This window comes from Rhinolophus sinicus, linkage group LG03 (assembly GCF_036562045.2).
Source record: "Rhinolophus sinicus isolate RSC01 linkage group LG03, ASM3656204v1, whole genome shotgun sequence".
Lineage (NCBI taxonomy): Eukaryota > Metazoa > Chordata > Mammalia > Chiroptera > Rhinolophidae > Rhinolophus > Rhinolophus sinicus.
In genome coordinates, this window is record NC_133753.1 from 45,629,410 (window position 1) to 45,647,033 (window position 17,624).

General features: G+C 50.6%; 1 protein-coding gene across 1 annotated transcript; it reads left to right on the top strand.

Moving 5' to 3' along the window:
* Nucleotides 1-1,441: 1,441 nt before the first annotated feature.
* On the top strand, nt 1,442-17,555 carry LOC109439834 (cartilage intermediate layer protein 1). The gene is given in 11 exon segments (XM_074327560.1): nt 1,442-1,665; nt 3,130-3,296; nt 5,233-5,325; nt 5,960-6,142; nt 6,145-6,225; nt 7,650-7,832; nt 8,231-8,545; nt 9,584-9,898; nt 11,131-11,239; nt 11,906-12,063; nt 13,957-17,555. Coding segments are annotated over 10 exon segments (3,867 nt in total). The 5' UTR covers nt 1,442-1,665; nt 3,130-3,238; the 3' UTR covers nt 16,329-17,555.
* Nucleotides 17,556-17,624: the final 69 nt, after the last annotated feature.

Genomic DNA, 17,624 nt, shown 5'->3' on the forward strand with positions numbered 1-17,624 from the left:
CAAGCTCTTTTCCCCTCAGTAGGGTGAGGACCCCTGGCCATAAGCTTGGGTCACAGGTGGCCTGGCTACACTGGGCTCTAAGCCCCACCCAATCCCCTGGCCGGGGTGGGGGTGATTGATGGGTTTCCAGTGTGTTCCAGACAGGGGCTTGGAGCGGTTGTAGACTAGCCTGGCCTACAGAGGCCCCAGATGGCCCCTGCCAGGCCTGGACAGACCAGACCTGTGGCTGCCTCCCAAGCCCCGCCTGCCTGCCTGTCTGTCTATCATGGGGTCCTGGCTGAGGAGAGCAGCAACTTCCCCCTCCAAGGAATCCTGGGAGGAGGAGGTTGAGGTAAACTCAGATTCCCCTAATCTAGGCCTGAGCAGCTCCCAGCTCAGGACCACCTGGGGACAGGAAAACTCCTTGTGGCCGCCCAGTGCTCAGCCCAGAGCCTGCCCCAAATAGGAGCTCAGTGAGGGTGTGTGGAAAGGACGAGCTGACACTGGTGTACGGGCAAGGCCACAGGGGCCAGGCATCCATCTCCAGGCCCTGGCACGAGGCAGGAAGCCCAGCTTCTGCCAGATGAGCCTGGCACATGAGGCAGGCCTGGCAGCTCCTGATGTAGTGGGGCTAGTATACCCCCTCCCCATCTTTTGCCTTCAACTGGGACTCTATCTCTGTGTGGTCCATGAACCAGCAGCAGCAGTATTACCTAGGAGCGTGTTAAAAATGCAGAGACTCAGGCCTCACCTCAGACCTACTGAATCAGAAACTCTGCGGGTGGGGCCCAGCAATCTGTGTTTTAAAAGGGCTTCCAGGGGATTTGACAGATGCTAAAACTGTAGGACTCATACAGAGGGAAGGCAGGTGAAGTCCCAAGCATAGGCAGCTGTTTACACCACATGTGGGTAAGGCTGGCTGTTCATACGCTGGTGGACCCCCATACCCAGAATCAGACACATACACACTGACCATCCAGGGTTCTCAAATGGTCCCATGCAGGGACTCTGGGGTCCAATGGTCACAGATAGGCACCCAGATGGAAGTAGGTAGGGTCAGGGAAAAACTGTTCTTACCAGGTGACATCCTGTGGCCCACATTCTTTGGTTCCTTGTCCCTGCTGAGGTTCTCTGAGTGTGCCTTCAGAGGCCAGAGAAGCTGAGTATTTGTCCTATTCAGACCAGGCACCCCCAGCTGAAAGGCCCGGTGGCCTGTGTGCCTGAGAGAATTTGGAGTATGGGCCAGGGCCAGGGGAATGTGGGGGATCGGCAAGCAAAGCTTAGGCAAGAACACGCCACCCCCTGAGCCACGAAATTCTGTCCAGATGTAGAATTCCCCTTGGCCCTTTCCCAAGGCTGCCCCCAGTACCCACCCAGCTCCCTACCCGTCTCTCTGTTCTTGCCTGCGGAGCCCCAAGCCGCTGTCCACTTGGCCCATCACCAGGCCCTGCAGCATCTTCCCCTAAGGATCTGGAAGTGAAATCCCAGCCTCTGGGAGCTGCCTGAGATGTTGGGAGGGGAGGGGAAGGCTGAGCTTCCTCATGCTCAGATCTGGTTTCGCGGCTGCTTTCCGTGGCGCACTGCCACAGGCTGAGCCACCAGCTGTGCTATATAAGGCCCAGTGGCTAGACCGCTAGAGAGAAGAAGACTTGGACCCCCAAGCTGAGGAGTCCTGCTCAGGACACGGTGAGCTCTACTCCCTTTCTCCTCCCCCATCCCTGCACCCCACTAACTGGCTCAGCTATCTCTGCCCTCCCCTGACCACCCCTTATTTCCCCCCAGAGAAGACTCTCCTTTCTGCTTTGGAGTTCTCTTATTCCATTGGCCCAAAGTCCTCTTCTTCTCCCATCTGAGGCCAGTTAGGGTCTCTCTAGGGCCAGTTAAATGGCCCTAGTTAGGGTCTCTGTACCTCTGGGCGCCCTGCTTCTTTCCTGTGGTCAGCCAGTCTGCTTTGTCTGAGAGTTCTGAGGAGTGTAGGCTTGGAGTCTAACTGGCAGAGAATATGCTAAAGAAAGTTCCGTGGACTGCCAGATGGGAAATGGTTTTTCCACAAAGTTCCTCAGGCCACCTTGGCCTCTCAGACAGTCCCAGAGTGGGCTCAGACTGAACGCTGTGCAGGCCGGTGGCGTGCTCTGCTCCCTGCTCAGAACCCGGAGCTTGGCGTAAGACACATAATAGCTGGAGACCTTGGGGACACCCGTGCTTCTGTGTCCTGGGCTGAGAAACAGCTGGTGGTGGAGATAGCAGGCTTAGAGCTAGATGGTCTGCAATGTGAGATTGGTCTGTTCTTCCCATGGGACCACCAAGTACTTTTTCATCTTTTTTTCCAGAAAGGAGGAATCTCCCCCTTTCCGACCATATTCTAACTTTGGCCGTTGAAGGGAAGCACTTTTGAATCTCCAGGAACTAATCAGATTCTGGCTTGAGCAGAGCTCTGGGGAAAGAGAAAAATGAGCAGGAGCCTGGGCTACACCCCACGAGCCCTTGTCTTTATTGCCAGGCTGCTTTCCTCTTCCTGCTCCTGCAGCCTCTAACCCACAGTCAGCAGTTATTGGGGAGCCCTGGCCCTCCTCTTCTCCTTCAGTGTGCTCCTGGCTGTGTACCTCCCAGCCAGGCCCCAAACAAACAGGCCAGAAATGTGTTTCAGCTGCAGCCTGTGCACATCTGGGAATGTGTTCTTGGAGGTGGTATGTCTAAAGCATCTGTGCCCTCCAGCTTGCCGGCCCCGTGAGGGTCTGGGGCTTTATGGCCCTAGTATGTATACCTTTTGTGCAAGAGTGTGAGCCCCACCAAAGGATAGCAAAACATACCCCGACGCCCAGGTCTTGGAAGTGATTACTGAGTTACCCAGAGGTTGCTGGGAGTGACCCCAGGCCCTTCCTCACTGCAAGGAACCTACTCTCCCTTTGTGTCCTATGTCGATGTGGGGCTCTGGAGCCTTGACCCAGGGTGTGAATCCAGTTCTGCCTCATCTAAACTCAGATTCTGAGCCTCTACACTTCCCAAAGCTGCCTGCTTGGGAAGGTGTCACCTCCCAGAAGATTTCATTCTGTACACCCTCCCACCCTTTGTAGGTCAAGAAATAGTTCTGCTCAAGACATCAGAGGTGATTCAGAAATGTGGAACCTGACAAGCTTTGTTTCTTTTCAGGTCATTGATTCTGAGAAGATTCCTGGGGAGCACGTTCCAGGGGCGACCTGACTCTGTGCAGCACCCTCACCCATCTCCTGTCATCCTCCCCACAGGGCCTAGGGGAACGATGGTGGGGACCAAGGCCTGGGTGTTCTTCCTGGTCCTGGAAGTCACTGCTGTGTTGGGTACAGGCTAAGTATCTGCTATCTCCCAAATCTCCCACTTGCAATAGTGAAGTCCTGTCTGGTCTGGGACCCAAATATGCATCTGCCTTAAGCCACAGCAATGACCTTAAGACCTGAGGCTGGTTTATAGATTTATTCAAATTTTACATCCTGCTTGTTTTCCCAAAGGATTTAAGATAGTTCTCAATATTAAAACTCATGGAACAGAATCTTTTAAATGAGGAGATGAGCTGTCATTCAGAGGGAGGAAAGAAAATGAGAGGGTTACCACCCCTGCATTATAAATTTAGCTCTGAGCTTCCTGGCAGCCAATGCAAAAAGAAACCGCAAGAGATTACTGAACTCTCAGAATCAGGTTTGGGGTTTGGTCTGGTTTTAGTTTCATGAAAATTCTTCCGGCCTAAAGCTCAATTTCATTTAGACCCTGGAGCCAAATTTTACAGACATCAGAATCCTGTTTGGTTTCCTTGTCCTCTGACTCCATCCTCTGGTGACACTGAGTTCTTGAAGGAACAGGGAGAGAGAATTTTCTTCGTGCACTCCCTGAGGCATCGAAGTGTCAGAGCACCTAGCACTACCCTGTATACTCTCTTCCTATCTCCCCTTCTTCTCCCGATTTCTAACCATGTGTTCAGGTAAAGCAAAAAATTGCTCAAAACCCTCTTTTAAAGCTGTGTGCCCTGCAGGCTTTGTGACCACAGATGCAGGAACAAAGGCTGGCTCAGCATCTTGCCTAAGCCTGTGTGTGCCCACCTCCTGCCTTCCTCTTTTCACCCCGACAGCTGTTGTTGGTGAAGACGATTAGCATTCAACCATCTTAGTGGCAATCAGAGTTGTTTGATGAGAAGAGCTCCTATCACCCCAATTAAATGGCGTAGAGAATTCTGATTTGACTCCTCACATGAGAGTTAATTGCCTTTCAAAGCTTTTGCAGGCCTCCGCTGTCCTTTCTCCTTCCCATTCTGGAGCCCCCAACCCAGCCTCAGGTGGGGTGGGATTTGAAGCTTCCCAGGGCCTGAAGACCTTGCACCAAGCTCAGGGACCCTGCCGCCCTGGTGTCAGAAAATTGAGGACCACTGTCCCAGTGAGGTCAAATGAGTACTTTAGGGGGAAGATGGACTCCCAAAGCCAAACTTTGCCAAGGGAAGGGAAATGGGCATCTTTTGTCCAGGCATTGAGCTAACAGGAGTTGCTAACCCCTACTCAGCAAGCACTCTGCGTTAGGCATGGTTCTAAGTGGATGTTATGCATGAATTTAATCCCCACAATCCTGTGAGGCAGGAACTATTATTGTCCTAATTTTATGATGCGAGAGCAAGAGTCAGCTGAGTTAAATATTTGGCCCAATGTCACACAGTTAGGAAGTGGCAGAGCTTCTGGAGCTCACACTTTCCGTCTCTGTCCACTTGAGAAATGTTCATTTGTGTTACCTCACGGACTCCTCAGGCCAAGCAGACCACCCTGGGACGTGGGAATTCATCTCTCCATTTTATAAATGAGGAAAATAAGGCTCGGTTCTGGTGAAAGGACAGACCCACACACTAATGTAAGAGCCCTCCACCCCCTCTGGCTGCTCCACAGCATCCAAGGAGCCATTTCTAGAACAAAAGCAAAGAGAGAATGACCATTTGTTGAGCATACACTACATGCCAAGTCCCTTTCCATTTATTATCACCCTGAACATGCCCCAGAGCTCTACGATGTAGTGATTATTAATACAGCCCTATTTTATGGGAAAACAGATTTAGAGGAAACAAGATCTTAGAAGGTCGCACAGCCATTGAGTGGCAGAGTGGGGACTGGAACCCATGTCCAGTGCTTGTGCTCCATCTGACACATCACACTGCTTCCCTGCGTCTTGAGAGGCTGGTAGCGGGAACTTGCTGGGCCCCAGTAACTAATAGTCCCGATGTCTCACTTCTCTCCTGGCCCTCAGGGAGGCAGACGATGCTCACCCATTCAGTGAGAAGAGTCCGGCCAGGGAAGAGGACCTTCAGTATCTCTGCCAAGCCTGCTGACCCCCTGAAGAGTGAGTTGTGGCTGGAGCTGGGAGGGCTCACCAGGAAGGTGTTTACTGAGCTTGGGCGTGAAGTCAGAGTTCCATGGAAACCCACTTTTACAAGGTTTTTGGCCTACGTCTCTGCCTAGGCAGAGGGACCTAGTTTATAGGACAGTCCAGAATCACGAATCGGCCCGATATGTTCCAGGACTTCTGTAGGACTTGCTGAGGCCAGAGCATAGGCTAGTGGGGAGAAAGGGGAGTGACGAGGATGGAGAGATAGCAGGGCCAGCTCATGGCACCCCAAATGACTGGCCAAGGGAGTTAAAGCTGGATGTGAAGCCACATGAAGGACGCTCACCCTGACTACAGTGTCGAGAGGGTGGGGATGGAGTCACGGGGAAGACCAGGCAGGAAGCTACTGACATGGTCCAGCCAGGCTGCTGAGAGCTTGAATGGGGCCCTTGGCAGCAGAGGGTGCAGAGGGCAGGAGATTGGAGAGCTGCTGGAGAGACAGATGTGGTAGAGCCTGAGACCAATGGAGCTGGGGTGGATGCGTGAGACATATGGGGGATGACTCCCAGTGGGTGAGCAGGAAAGGGAAACTGGAGCTCACCTGGAGCCCCAGGACCTGGCTCCTTGCCCACCTGGCTCTACCTCTCAGGTCCTGGGGAGTGGACAACATGGTTCAACATTGACCACCCAGGCGGGAAGGGCGACTACGAGCGGCTGGATGCCATTCACTTCTACTATGGGGACCGTGTGTGCGCTCAGCCCCTGTGGCTGGAGGCCCGGACCACTGACTGGATACCTGCAGGCAGCACTGGCCAGGTGGTCCATAGCAGTCCCGTGAGGGCTTCTGGTGCGTCAACAGGGAGCAGCGGCCTGGCCAGAACTGCTCTAATTACACTGTGCGCTTCCTCTGCCCACCAGATGAGCCTGAAGGGCCCCACTCCCCAGCTCCCACCAGCCTTGGCACAGGCAGAGGCCAGGACCTGCCTCTGGCCATGGGAACTCTGGATATCGCAATACACAGGCTTCAACTTCCTACTATTAACCCACCAATGTCATGAACGGTCCGTGTTTCTGGATGTTCTCCATTCAGTCCACTTCACTGGATGCATGTGGCATGGTGGGAAAGACCCCAGGCTCTCGAGCTGGGCTGCTTGGTCCCAAATCTGGGCCTGCCAGCTGATCTGTGTCCTTAGGCAAATTTCCTGAAACTCTCTGTGCCTCAGGTTTCTCACATGTAGAACAGGGTTGTATTTAAATCTTTATAGGGTACTTTTTTTTTTTAACTTTTATTTATTTTTTTAAGTGTGTTTTTCCAGAACCTATCAGCTCCAAGTCAAGTAGTTGTTTCAAGCTAGTTGTGGAGGGCGCAGCTCACAGTGGCCCATGTGGGGATCGAACCGGCAACCTTATTGTTAAGAGCACCGCGCTCTAACCAGCTAGCTAACCGGCCACCCTATTCATAGGGTGTTTCTAAAAAACGAGGATTAAATAAGATAATGAGTGAAAGGAGCTTAACCCAGGTGAACGTTCATTAAATGTTAGTCTCTATTTAGTTCCCATGTGCCAGGTACTGTGCTAGTTTTCTACATCACTCGATGTTTACAACTGACCTGTGAAGACTCTCTAGGCTGACATGTTACGCCAGGTTCCGAGAGGTTAGGTAACTTCTCACAATTACATAGCTATTAAGTGGAGAGCTGGGGTTTGAATCCATGTCTGTGTTTGCAGAGTCCAAGAATGTATGCTCTTTACGCCCTCCCTGCCCGCGCTGGAGAATACAGAGCCAGTTGCAGGCCTGCCCACTTTATGGATGGGCACCCTCCCCTCTTGGGGTTCCACCAGTGCACACAGCCTGACCCTGCAGGCCCCAGCAGCGGTGGTGGTCCTCTGCAGTGGGAGCTCAGGCTGGGCAAGGGCCCCTGGGCAAACTCTGAGACCCTCATTCTTGCACCAGAGGTGAGGAGGGGGGGCAGAAGCAGGCTTGATGTCTGAGTCGCTGAAGCCTCAGGCCCTGGTGGCTGTTTCTGCACTGGTGGAAAGGGCAGGTGGTGCTAACCCTACACGTCCCAGGACAGCATATCAGAGTCCCAGTGCTTGGCCAACAAGCCCTTCTCAGGGCCGCCCCTAGCCCATATGGTGTCGTTGTGTGAATTACAGACACCACTTCCTCAAGACTCTTGACTTCCATCTGTTGGAAAAATCATTGCAGTAAGTCTAAGTATCAGTGACATCTATGATGTAAACAGAGACCCTGCTTTCTGAGAAAAAGCAGCCTTGGGAAGATTTCTTGACAGAGTCCCTGCGGGAGGGAAGTCAGACTGTCTGTCAATCCTGTTTTGCAGGATCCCTGCGCCGAGACACAGAGCGCATCTGGAGCTCATGGTCTCCCTGGAGCAAGTGTTCTGCTGCTTGTGGTTACACTGGGGTCCAGACCCGAACACGCAGCTGCTTGGCAGAGACAGTGTCACTGTGCCGTGAGGCCACTGAGGAGGGTCGGCTCTGCATGGACCAGGCCTGTACAGGTACTGCCCTTGCTCCTGGTACTGGGCAGGGCATGGGGCTGAGTTTGAAGCAGGCTAGAATAGGTTAGAAGTTCAGAATGAGATGGATTCATGCGTTCATTCATTCATCAAGTTTTAACTGAGCAGCTATTTTGTGCTCTGATGGGAGATACAAAAGGATAATGTGGGAGGACATAGCAGGGCCAATTATCATAGCTTAGGGGAATCAAGGAAGGCTTCCTAGAGATGTCCTGAGCTAAGTCTTGAAGGATGGGCAGGAATTAGTCATGCAGGCTGATAAAGACAGTAACGAAGACCTAAGGAAGAGGGGAAGCATACATAAGTCAACAGGCTGAGATGTGGCTGAAGGAGGGTCAAAACCCATATAAGCCCTGCTAATGTGGCCCCTTTCTCCACAGCCTGTGACCTGATCTGCCCCATGGGCCACGTGAATGCTGACTGCGATGCCTGCATGTGCCAGGACTTCGTGCTACATGGGACTGTCTCTCTCCCTGGCGGTGCCCCAGCCTCAAGGGCCACTGTCTACCTGGTGACCAAGACGCCTAAGCCACTGACCCGGACGGACAGTAGTGGGAGGTTCCGAGTCCCTGGCTTGTGCCCAGATGGCAAAAGCATCCTGAAGATCACAAAGACCAAGTTTGCTCCTATCAAGCTCACAATGCCCAAGACTAGACTGAAGTCAGCCACCGTCAGTGCGGAGTTCACCAGGGCAGGTACTTAAGTTCTCTGGGACAGGGCTGGCCTTTTAAGTAAAGGGATTACAATGCTAAGAGCTGGTTTCCCAGCTTGCCCAGAGTAAAATGCAAAATCTTTACCATGGCCTACAAGGCCCAAGCAACATCATGTGCCCCCATCATTACTTCTCCGCTCTCCTCTCCTATTTCCCTCCTCTCTGCCCCACTGAATCACTCTACTCCAGCCACAGTGTCCTTCCATCTGTTCCTCAAACACACAGGCACACTCCTGCCTCAGGGTCTTTGCACTGGCTACATACTCTGCTCAGTGTGTTCATCCCCCAGATATTGACATGACTGCTGCCTCAAATGAGTTCTTCCCTGGGCCACCTTACCTAAAAGAGTCATTACAGTACAGTGTGAGGTTTGGAGGACATAGAGAGAAAGAGGCTGTACGAATTCAGAAATGGTATAGAATGGCCAGAAAATTCTGCTGGAGGCAGCTGAACAGGAATATTGCACTATTTAAAACAGCCAACTCTGGTTGTGCTTGAGATGGTAGTACTTGAGAATCTTGGCTGGCACAAGATCCCCTTGATTCTTCACTGCTTCACCCCGATGCTGCTTGAGAGGCCATTGGAGCAGGTCTGCGTGGACCAGGCCTGTACAGGTACTACTCCCGGTACTGGACAGGGTAGGGGACTGAAGCTGAAGCAGCCTAGAATAGGTTAGAGGGTCAGACTGAGATGAACTCATGCATTCATTCATTCATTCATTCATTCATCAAGTATTAACTGAGCATCTATTTTGTGCTCTGATGGGAGATACAAAAGGATAATGTGGGAGCACATAGCAGGGTCAATTATCATGGCTTAGGGGAGTCAAGGAAGGCTTCCTAGAGAAGGTGTCCTGAGCTAAGTCTTGAAGGATGGGCAGGAATTAGTCATGCAGGCTGATAAAGACAGTAACGAAGACCTAAGGAAGAGGGGAAGCATACATAAGTCAACAGGCTGAGATGTGGCTGAAGGAGGGTCAAAACCCATATAAACCCTGCTAATGTGGTCCCTTCCTCCACAGCCTGTGACCTGATCTGCCCCATGGGCCACGTGAATGCTGACTGCGATGCCTGCATGTGCCAGGACTTCGTGCTGCATGGGACTGTCTCACTCCCTGGGGGTGCCCCAGCCTCAGAGGCCACTGTCTACCTGGTGACCAAGACGCTTAAGCCACTGACCCAGACGGACAGTAGTGGGAGGTTCCAAGTCCCTGGCTTGTGCCCAGATGGCAAAAGCATCCTGAAGATCACAAAGACCAAGTTTGTTCCTATCAAGCTCACAATGCCCAAGACTAGACTGAAGTCAGCCACCGTCAGTGCGGAGTTCACCAGGGCAGGTACTTAAGTTCTCTGGGACAGGGCTGGCCTTTTAAGTAAAGGGATTACAATGCTGAGCGCTGGTTTCCCAGCTTGCCCAGAGTAATACGCAAAATCTTTACCATGGCCTACAAGGCCCAAGCAACATCATGTGCCCCCATCATTACTTCTCCGCTCTCCTCTCCTATTTCCCTCCTCTCTGCCCCACTGAATCACTCTACTCCAGCCACAGTGTCCTTCCATCTGTTCCTCAAACACACAGGCACACTCCTGCCTCAGGGTCTTTGCACTGGCTACATACTCTGCTCAGTGTGTTCATCCCCCAGATATTGACATGACTGCTGCCTCAAATGAGTTCTTCCCTGGGCCACCTTACCTAAAAGAGTCATTACAGTACAGTGTGAGGTTTGGAGGACATAGAGAGAGAAAGAGGCTGTACGAATTCAGAAATGGTATAGAATGGCCAGAAAATTCTGCTGGAGGCAGCTGAACAGGAATATTGCACTATTTAAAACAGCCAACTCTGGTTGTGCTTGAGATGGTAGTACTTGAGAATCTTGGCTGGCACAAGACCCCCTTGATTCTTCACTGCTTCACCCCGATGCTGCTTGAGAGGCCATTGGAGCAGGTCTGCGTGGACCAGGCCTGTACAGGTACTACTCCCGGTACTGGACAGGGTAGGGGACTGAAGCTGAAGCAGCCTAGAATAGGTTAGAGGGTCAGACTGAGATGAACTCATGCATTCATTCATTCATTCATTCATTCATTCATTCATTCATTCATCAAGTATTAACTGAGCATCTATTTTGTGCTCTGATGGGAGATACAAAAGGATAATGTGGGAGCACATAGCAGGGTCAATAATCATAGCTTAGGGAAATAAAGGAAGGCTTCCTAGAGAAGGTGTCCAGAGCGAAGTCTTGAAAGATGGGCAGGAATTAGTCCTAAAGAGGAGGGGAAGCATATGTAAATCCACAGACTGCGATGTGGCTGAAGGAGGGCCGAAACACATATAAGCCCTGCTAATGTGGTCCCTTCTTCCACCGCCTGTGACCTGCCCTGCCCATGGGTCAGGCTGAGGGAGTAGAAGAGGTGGACTCCATTCTAGACCAGTACCCTAATTAAGACATTTAGAGAGGGGCTGGTGGGGGGTGACATGTTAACACATGTCAAAGAACCTGAGATAACAAGTCTCTGGAGAATCTGTCGTAAAGAAAAACCCCAAATACCCCTTTCTCATCTTCTGTCCCAGAGTCTCCATACATTGTGAAGAATCCCAAGACAAAAGCACGGAGAGCTGGGCAGACTGTGGCTCTGTGCTGTGAGGCCACGGGGAAGCCCAGTCCAGATAAGTATTTCTGGTGAGTATTCTGCCAGCTACCCTGCCCGGTTCTCCTCTGGGCAACCAGCGCTTTCAAGCATTGGGTCTGGTCTTATTAACCATAATAATAACCAACAGAATAAAGTGACAAGAAAGGCCCTGATGCAGAGTCTGGAAGTTGGCACTTATAAGTGGGTGCCGGCAGGGTTGAGGCTGCCCAGACAACCAGCAAACCCTGTTGCGGTCCTCTTGAAGCTGGGGTCCCCACAGAGCAGCTCTGGTCTTGGGATCCTGACTTGCATGTCCTTGAGACACAGAACAAGATTCCTCAGCCCAGCTTCCCCGACAAAGGCAAACAAGGTCAGAGTCCCCAGTGGCTGTGAGTCCTTTACGCTTCACGAACATTTTACAGCCATTATCGTGTTTAGCCTTCCCAGAGATTCTGTGTGGTCATCTAGGAATCACTGCTCCCATTTTATTGACCAGGAAGCTGAAGCTAAGAGAGGTGAGATGATTTATCCAAGGATCCAGTGAGTGGTAAGGCTGAGACTCAGTCAAGTCCCTTGATTCCCAGGTCAATCAGAGCTCTTAGATGAGCCGAGTCAAAGGTGATGTTGACATCGGCAGGGACCCATCCACCATCTGCCTCCCTGGCTGTTTGCTCCTGGCACTGCCTTCTCAGGCTGCGTCTCTCCATGCCTTGCAGGTACCACAATAACACGCTGCTAGACCCCTCCCTCTATAAGCACGAGAGCAACCTGGTGCTGAGGAACCTACAGCGGGACCAGGCTGGGGAGTACTTCTGCAAGGCCCAGAGCGACTCAGGGGCTGCGAAGTCCCATGTCTCCCAGCTGACTGTCATAGGTAAGCCTGTCAGGGACCCTTGGAGCACCCCAGTGGGCATATCTCAGCAGTAAAAACTTGGATTTTTCTGTGCTGTGCTATGCCCTCCAGGACACAAAAATGTCACAGAGCCCAATCTCACCCTCATGGAACTGCCACTCCAGGAGTGGTGAAGAAATGTAAATAAGAGACAAGTAAGGTAGAATGCAGCTAAAACAGGAGATAAGGGGCCATGGACTCTATAGATGAGAAACAGAGACCTTCCCGGTGGGCGTGACCGTGGATGGCTGTCTGAGGGAGCAGCATTTCAGCTGGGGCTTAAATAATGGTTCTCAGTCTTGGCTGCTAAGTTTTTAAACATATGGATGTCTGGGTCTTACCTCCAGAGAGTTTGATTTCATTGGTTTGGGATGTGGCCTGGACATGCACAGTTTAAAAGCTTTCCTGGGTGATTCTAGTTTGCAGCCAAAGTTGTGAACCCCTCATCTTAAAGAATGACCAGGAGCTGTGTGTAAGGAGATGGGGGCATTCCAGATTGAGGGAGCAGCGTGAGTAAAGGTATAGAAGTGGGAAACTGAGGGGGCTTTACAAAAAAGGGTGACCTGATTAGAGCTGGCTTCAAGAAGTGAGCTGGAGGGGGAGAGACTGGACACCAAGACAAATTAGGAACCTATACTTGGAAAGAGATGGAGAAGGAGGACAGCTCAGTAATTGGCCTAAACAAAACCAAACACAAGGCAGAGGAAGAGAAAATTTATTGGAAGGATTCTGGAATATTTCACAGACTCCAAGAAAGTTGAGCAACAGACCTCAAGACACAGGGCACTTGGACCTTGGCAACAGTGAAGCCCCATTAGCAGAGGTACCCAACCCATAATACCAATGCTCCCCATTTGTCACAGTAATTTGTAATACTTACAATTTTTAACACTTTAAATTTTAAAAATGTTTTTCTATTTTGAAGTTAACTTTATAGTCAAGTTAGCTACCTAAAATTGTCTAGTATATATGCCCATAGTCTAACTATAACATAAAGGAGAAATAAAAAGAAAATAATTTTAATACAATTTTAATTTAATTCATTTTAATATATGTATTTCAATATATAAGAGCTTTGGCCTAATGACACAAGAATGCCAACTAAGAGATCAGACACTTGCATTTGAATCCAGTCACCAAGAAGGTGACAGCTACAAATACTGATGGATACAGAGGTATCATTTTGGTGGTTCACACTTCTTGGGTAATGTTGTAGGTACATGATTTTTCTGAGACAAGAAACAATTCTTAGTATTTTTCTAACTGAACAAAGTACAATCAGGAGCATTTGTGATTTCGCTCCCCAGCAATTGTCTTCAGTTTGGGCTTAAATAAACTTGAAAAAAAAAAGACCCACCAAAGTACAATCTTAGCTTCATTTTTATGATAGTTGCATTCCTGAAAAATTCAATGCGTGGTAAAACCATGTAAAAATTCTAGGCCCTGATCATTTTAAATAGGTTTTCCACCTCCATGAATGTCTGGTGGGACATGTGAAAGTCATGCAGGATACAGAAAAATTCTTTATGTAGGACAGTGCCAGCCTTTGTAGGACACAGAGCAGCAATGCCCCCACCCACTGTATGCCAGTAGACTCCCAAATTTGGTGGTAACTCAAAACATCCTCATAGATTTTCAGGATGCCTCCAATGAGAACCGTGACTCTAGTGGTCTCAGTAACCAAATCTGTTTCCCCAGATGTAAAATGGGTTTATTCATAGTTGTTCCATCTCCTTCAGAGGAGTATGTGAGAGTCAGGATCAAGGATATGCAAGTATTTTGAAAACCATAAAGCACTGCAAAGAGGTGAGATTGAGGTGCCCTTTGTGTAGGAGATGAACTTACATGTCATATCCACACCATTTCCCTCCACAGCCCCTGATGAGACCCCTTGCAACCCCATCCCTGAGAGCTTCCTTATCCGGCTGCCCCATGATTGCTTCCAGAATGCCACCAACTCCTCCTACTATGACGTGGGCCGTTGCCCTGTCAAGACCTGTGCAGGGCAGCACGATAATGGGATCAGGTGCTGGGATGCTGTGGAGAACTGCTGTGGCATCTCCAGAACAGAGGAGAGGGAGATCCAGTGCAATGGGTACACGCTACCCACCAAGGTGGCCATGGAGTGCAGCTGCCAGCGGTGTACAGAGACCCGGAGTATCGTACGGGGCTGTGTCAGTGCCGCTGACAATGGGGAACCCATGCGCTTTGGCCACATATACATGGGGAACAACCGTGTGAGTATGACTGGCTACAAGGGCACTTTCACCCTCCATGTCCCCCAGGACACTGAGAGGCTGGTGCTCACATTTGTGGACAGGCTGCAGAAGTTCGTCAACACTACCAAAGTGCTGCCCTTCAACAGGAAGGGAAGCGCCGTGTTCCATGAGATCAAGATGCTTCGACGGAAAGAGCCCATCACCTTGGAGGCCATGGAGACCAACATTATCCCCCTAGGGGAGGTAGCTGGTGAAGACCCTGTTGCTGAGCTGGAGATCCCCTCCAACAGTTTCTACAGGCAGAACGGGGAGCCCTACACAGGAAAAGTGAAGGCCAGTGTGACCTTCCTGGACCCTCGCAATATTTCCACAGCCACAGCTACTCAGAGTGACCTGAACTTCATCAGTGATGAAGGAGATACCGTCCCCCTTCGGACATATGGCATGTTCTCTGTGGACTTCACAGATGAGGCCACCTCTGAGTCCCTTAATGTTGGCAAGGTGAAAGTCCACCTTGACTCAAACCAGGTCAAGATGCCAGAGCACGTGCCCACGATGAAACTCTGGTCACTCAACCCAGACACAGGGCTGTGGGAAGAGGAAGGTGACTTCAAATATGAAAGCCAAAGGCGGAACAAAAGAGAAGACAGAACCTTCCTGGTGGGCAACATGGAGATCCGAGAGAGGAGGCTCTTTAACGTGGATGTCCCTGAAAGCAGGAGGTGCTTTATCAAGGTGAGGGCCTACAGGAATGAGAGGTTCCTGCCTAGTGAGCAGATCCAGGGGGTAGTGGTCTCTGTGATCAACCTGGAGCCCACGACTGGCTTCTCGTCCAACCCTAGGGCCTGGGGACGCTTTGACAGTGTCATCACGGGCCCCAATGGGGCCTGCCTTCTTGCATTCTGCGATGACCAGTCCCCTGATGCCTATTCTGCCTATGTCTTGGCAAGCCTGGCTGGGGAAGAACTGGAAGCAGTGGAGTCTTCTCCTAAATTCAACCCAAATGCAATTGGTGTCCCTCAGCCCTACCTCAACAAGCTCAGATACCGTCGGACTGACCATGACGACCCACAGGGTAAGAAGACAGCTTTCCAGATCAGCATGGCCAAGCCAAGGCCCAACTCAGCTGAGGAGAGCAATGGGCCCATTTATGCCTTTGAGAACCGCCGGGCATGTGAGGAGGCACCGCCCAGTGCGGCCCACTTCCGGTTCTACCAGATCGTTGGGGATCGGTATGACTACAACACTGTCCCCTTCAATGAGGATGACCCCATGAGCTGGACTGAAGACTACCTGGCATGGTGGCCCAAGCCAATGGAGTTCAGAGCCTGTTACATTAAGGTGAAGATTGTGGGGTCAGTGGAGGTGAATGTGCGATCCCGCAACATGGGGGGAACCCACCAGCAGACTTTGGGGAAGCTATATGGAATCCGGGATGTGAAGAGCACACGGGATAGGGACCAATCCAAGGTCTCATGTGTCTGTTTGGAGTTCAAGTGCGGTGGGATGCTCTATGACCAGAACCGTGTGGAACGCACACTGGTAAAGATCATACCCCAGGGCAGCTGCCATCGAGCCAGTGTAAACTCCATGCTGCATGAGTACCTGGTCAACAACCTGCCACTGGCGGTCAACAGTGACACCAGTAAGTACACCATGCTGGCGCCCCTGGATCCACTGGGCCACAACTATGGCATCTACACTGTCACTGACCAGGACCCTCGCATGGCCAAGGAGATTGCACTTGGCCGGTGCTTTGATGGCACATCTGATGGCTCCTCCAGAATCATGAAGAGGAACGTGGGAGTGGCTCTCACATTTAACTGCGTATAGAAGTAGGTGGGTCGCCAGAGCGCCTTCCAGTACCTCCAAAGCACCCCAGCCAGGTCCCCTGCCCCCCCCAGCACGATCAGAGGAAGAATGCCCTCCATGAGGCAGCAGCAGGCAAGTAGGGGTGGCCAGAGCCAGCCTCAAAGGATGGTGTCTCTGAGGTTTCCTGGGGTTGCTCAGCAGCCTCTGAACAACTAAGCCTTTGGTGCTTCTCTTCTCCACCCACCTCACGTGACAGCCATGGTAATGAGACTAACACACAAACTGTCACTTGGTTAATTTAAGCACATCTGTTCTGGTGCAATTTGCTTGTTTGTTTCTTCATGCCTTTATTTACTCTTTGTCCCGTGATCCTGATAGGCAAGTAGCCCCCAAAATGGCAAAAAAAGACTCTTTGATCTGTTCTTTAAAAGAAACACAAGAAATTGGCCATTGGCAAACTCGGTGGCTTTGACTGTTCATTTACTGCCATCAATGGGAATGTCCTTCCTTTTCTTTTTGCATGGTTTTGACCACATTTACAATTGTGATAATCTGATGTTGAAGATCAAATAATCAATATAAAGCATATATCCTGGCCTTGCTCCACGGGACGTAAGCAAAGCCTCCACTGCAGTTCATACACATAAATGGTGGTGAAATAAAGGAATAAACTATAATATTTTTACTTAAAATATAAATAACTTATGTATTTCTTTGCTGAATCTGGAACTCTCGTGCACATTCAATGTTAAGCTATTAAATGTAGGGTAATCATAGTTCTCTCCCAAGTCTGGAAACAACAGCTTGTATTCACAACTGCACCAGGTTGCTAATTATATTAGCACGTTTCCCTTTACATTTGCGTTTGTTCTTGCTAGAAGCCCAGTGTAGCCCAGAGCAGATGTCAGTAAATGCACGTTTTGTGCTTGATTTTGAGGCTGCTGTCCTGTCTTTTAGCCATTAGTGAGCCAGCTGCTCAGAGAGACACATGGGACTCTGAAAAGCGGCCACAAGGTGGCGTGAGCCACAGCCCCCTCTAAGTTACAGGGCTGGGGAACTAGGCACACAACTCCACAGTCAAGTTTGTTCTCATGGATTGCATTTTCCACTTGTACAGAAGAGCAGAGAGTCCTAGAGTTGTGAGCATGTTCTGGGCTCCTGAGCAAAGCTAAACTCATGTCCGATTTTTTTTCTTTCTTTCTAATACTGGGGAGCTTATACAATGGCTTGGCCCAGGGTCCGGCAAGCTGGCCAAGTGGTCCTTCAGCAGTCCCTACAGCCTGCTGCCTCCTCCAGCTGGGCTGGCTGACCTCACTCAGAAATGATGGGCTTTTTCTTTCTTTCCCCCAAGCTCTTCTAAAGACACACAACTTTTCCAGATGCCAGATCTCTGTTGTATGTAACAGCCCCTGCCCCTTGAATAAAACAACTGGTCAAAAAAGACAGGATTTTGGTTTTGGAAAAGGTGTTTGGTTTGAATTAGTAAATCAGAGATGGGTGGATGGTGTCAGA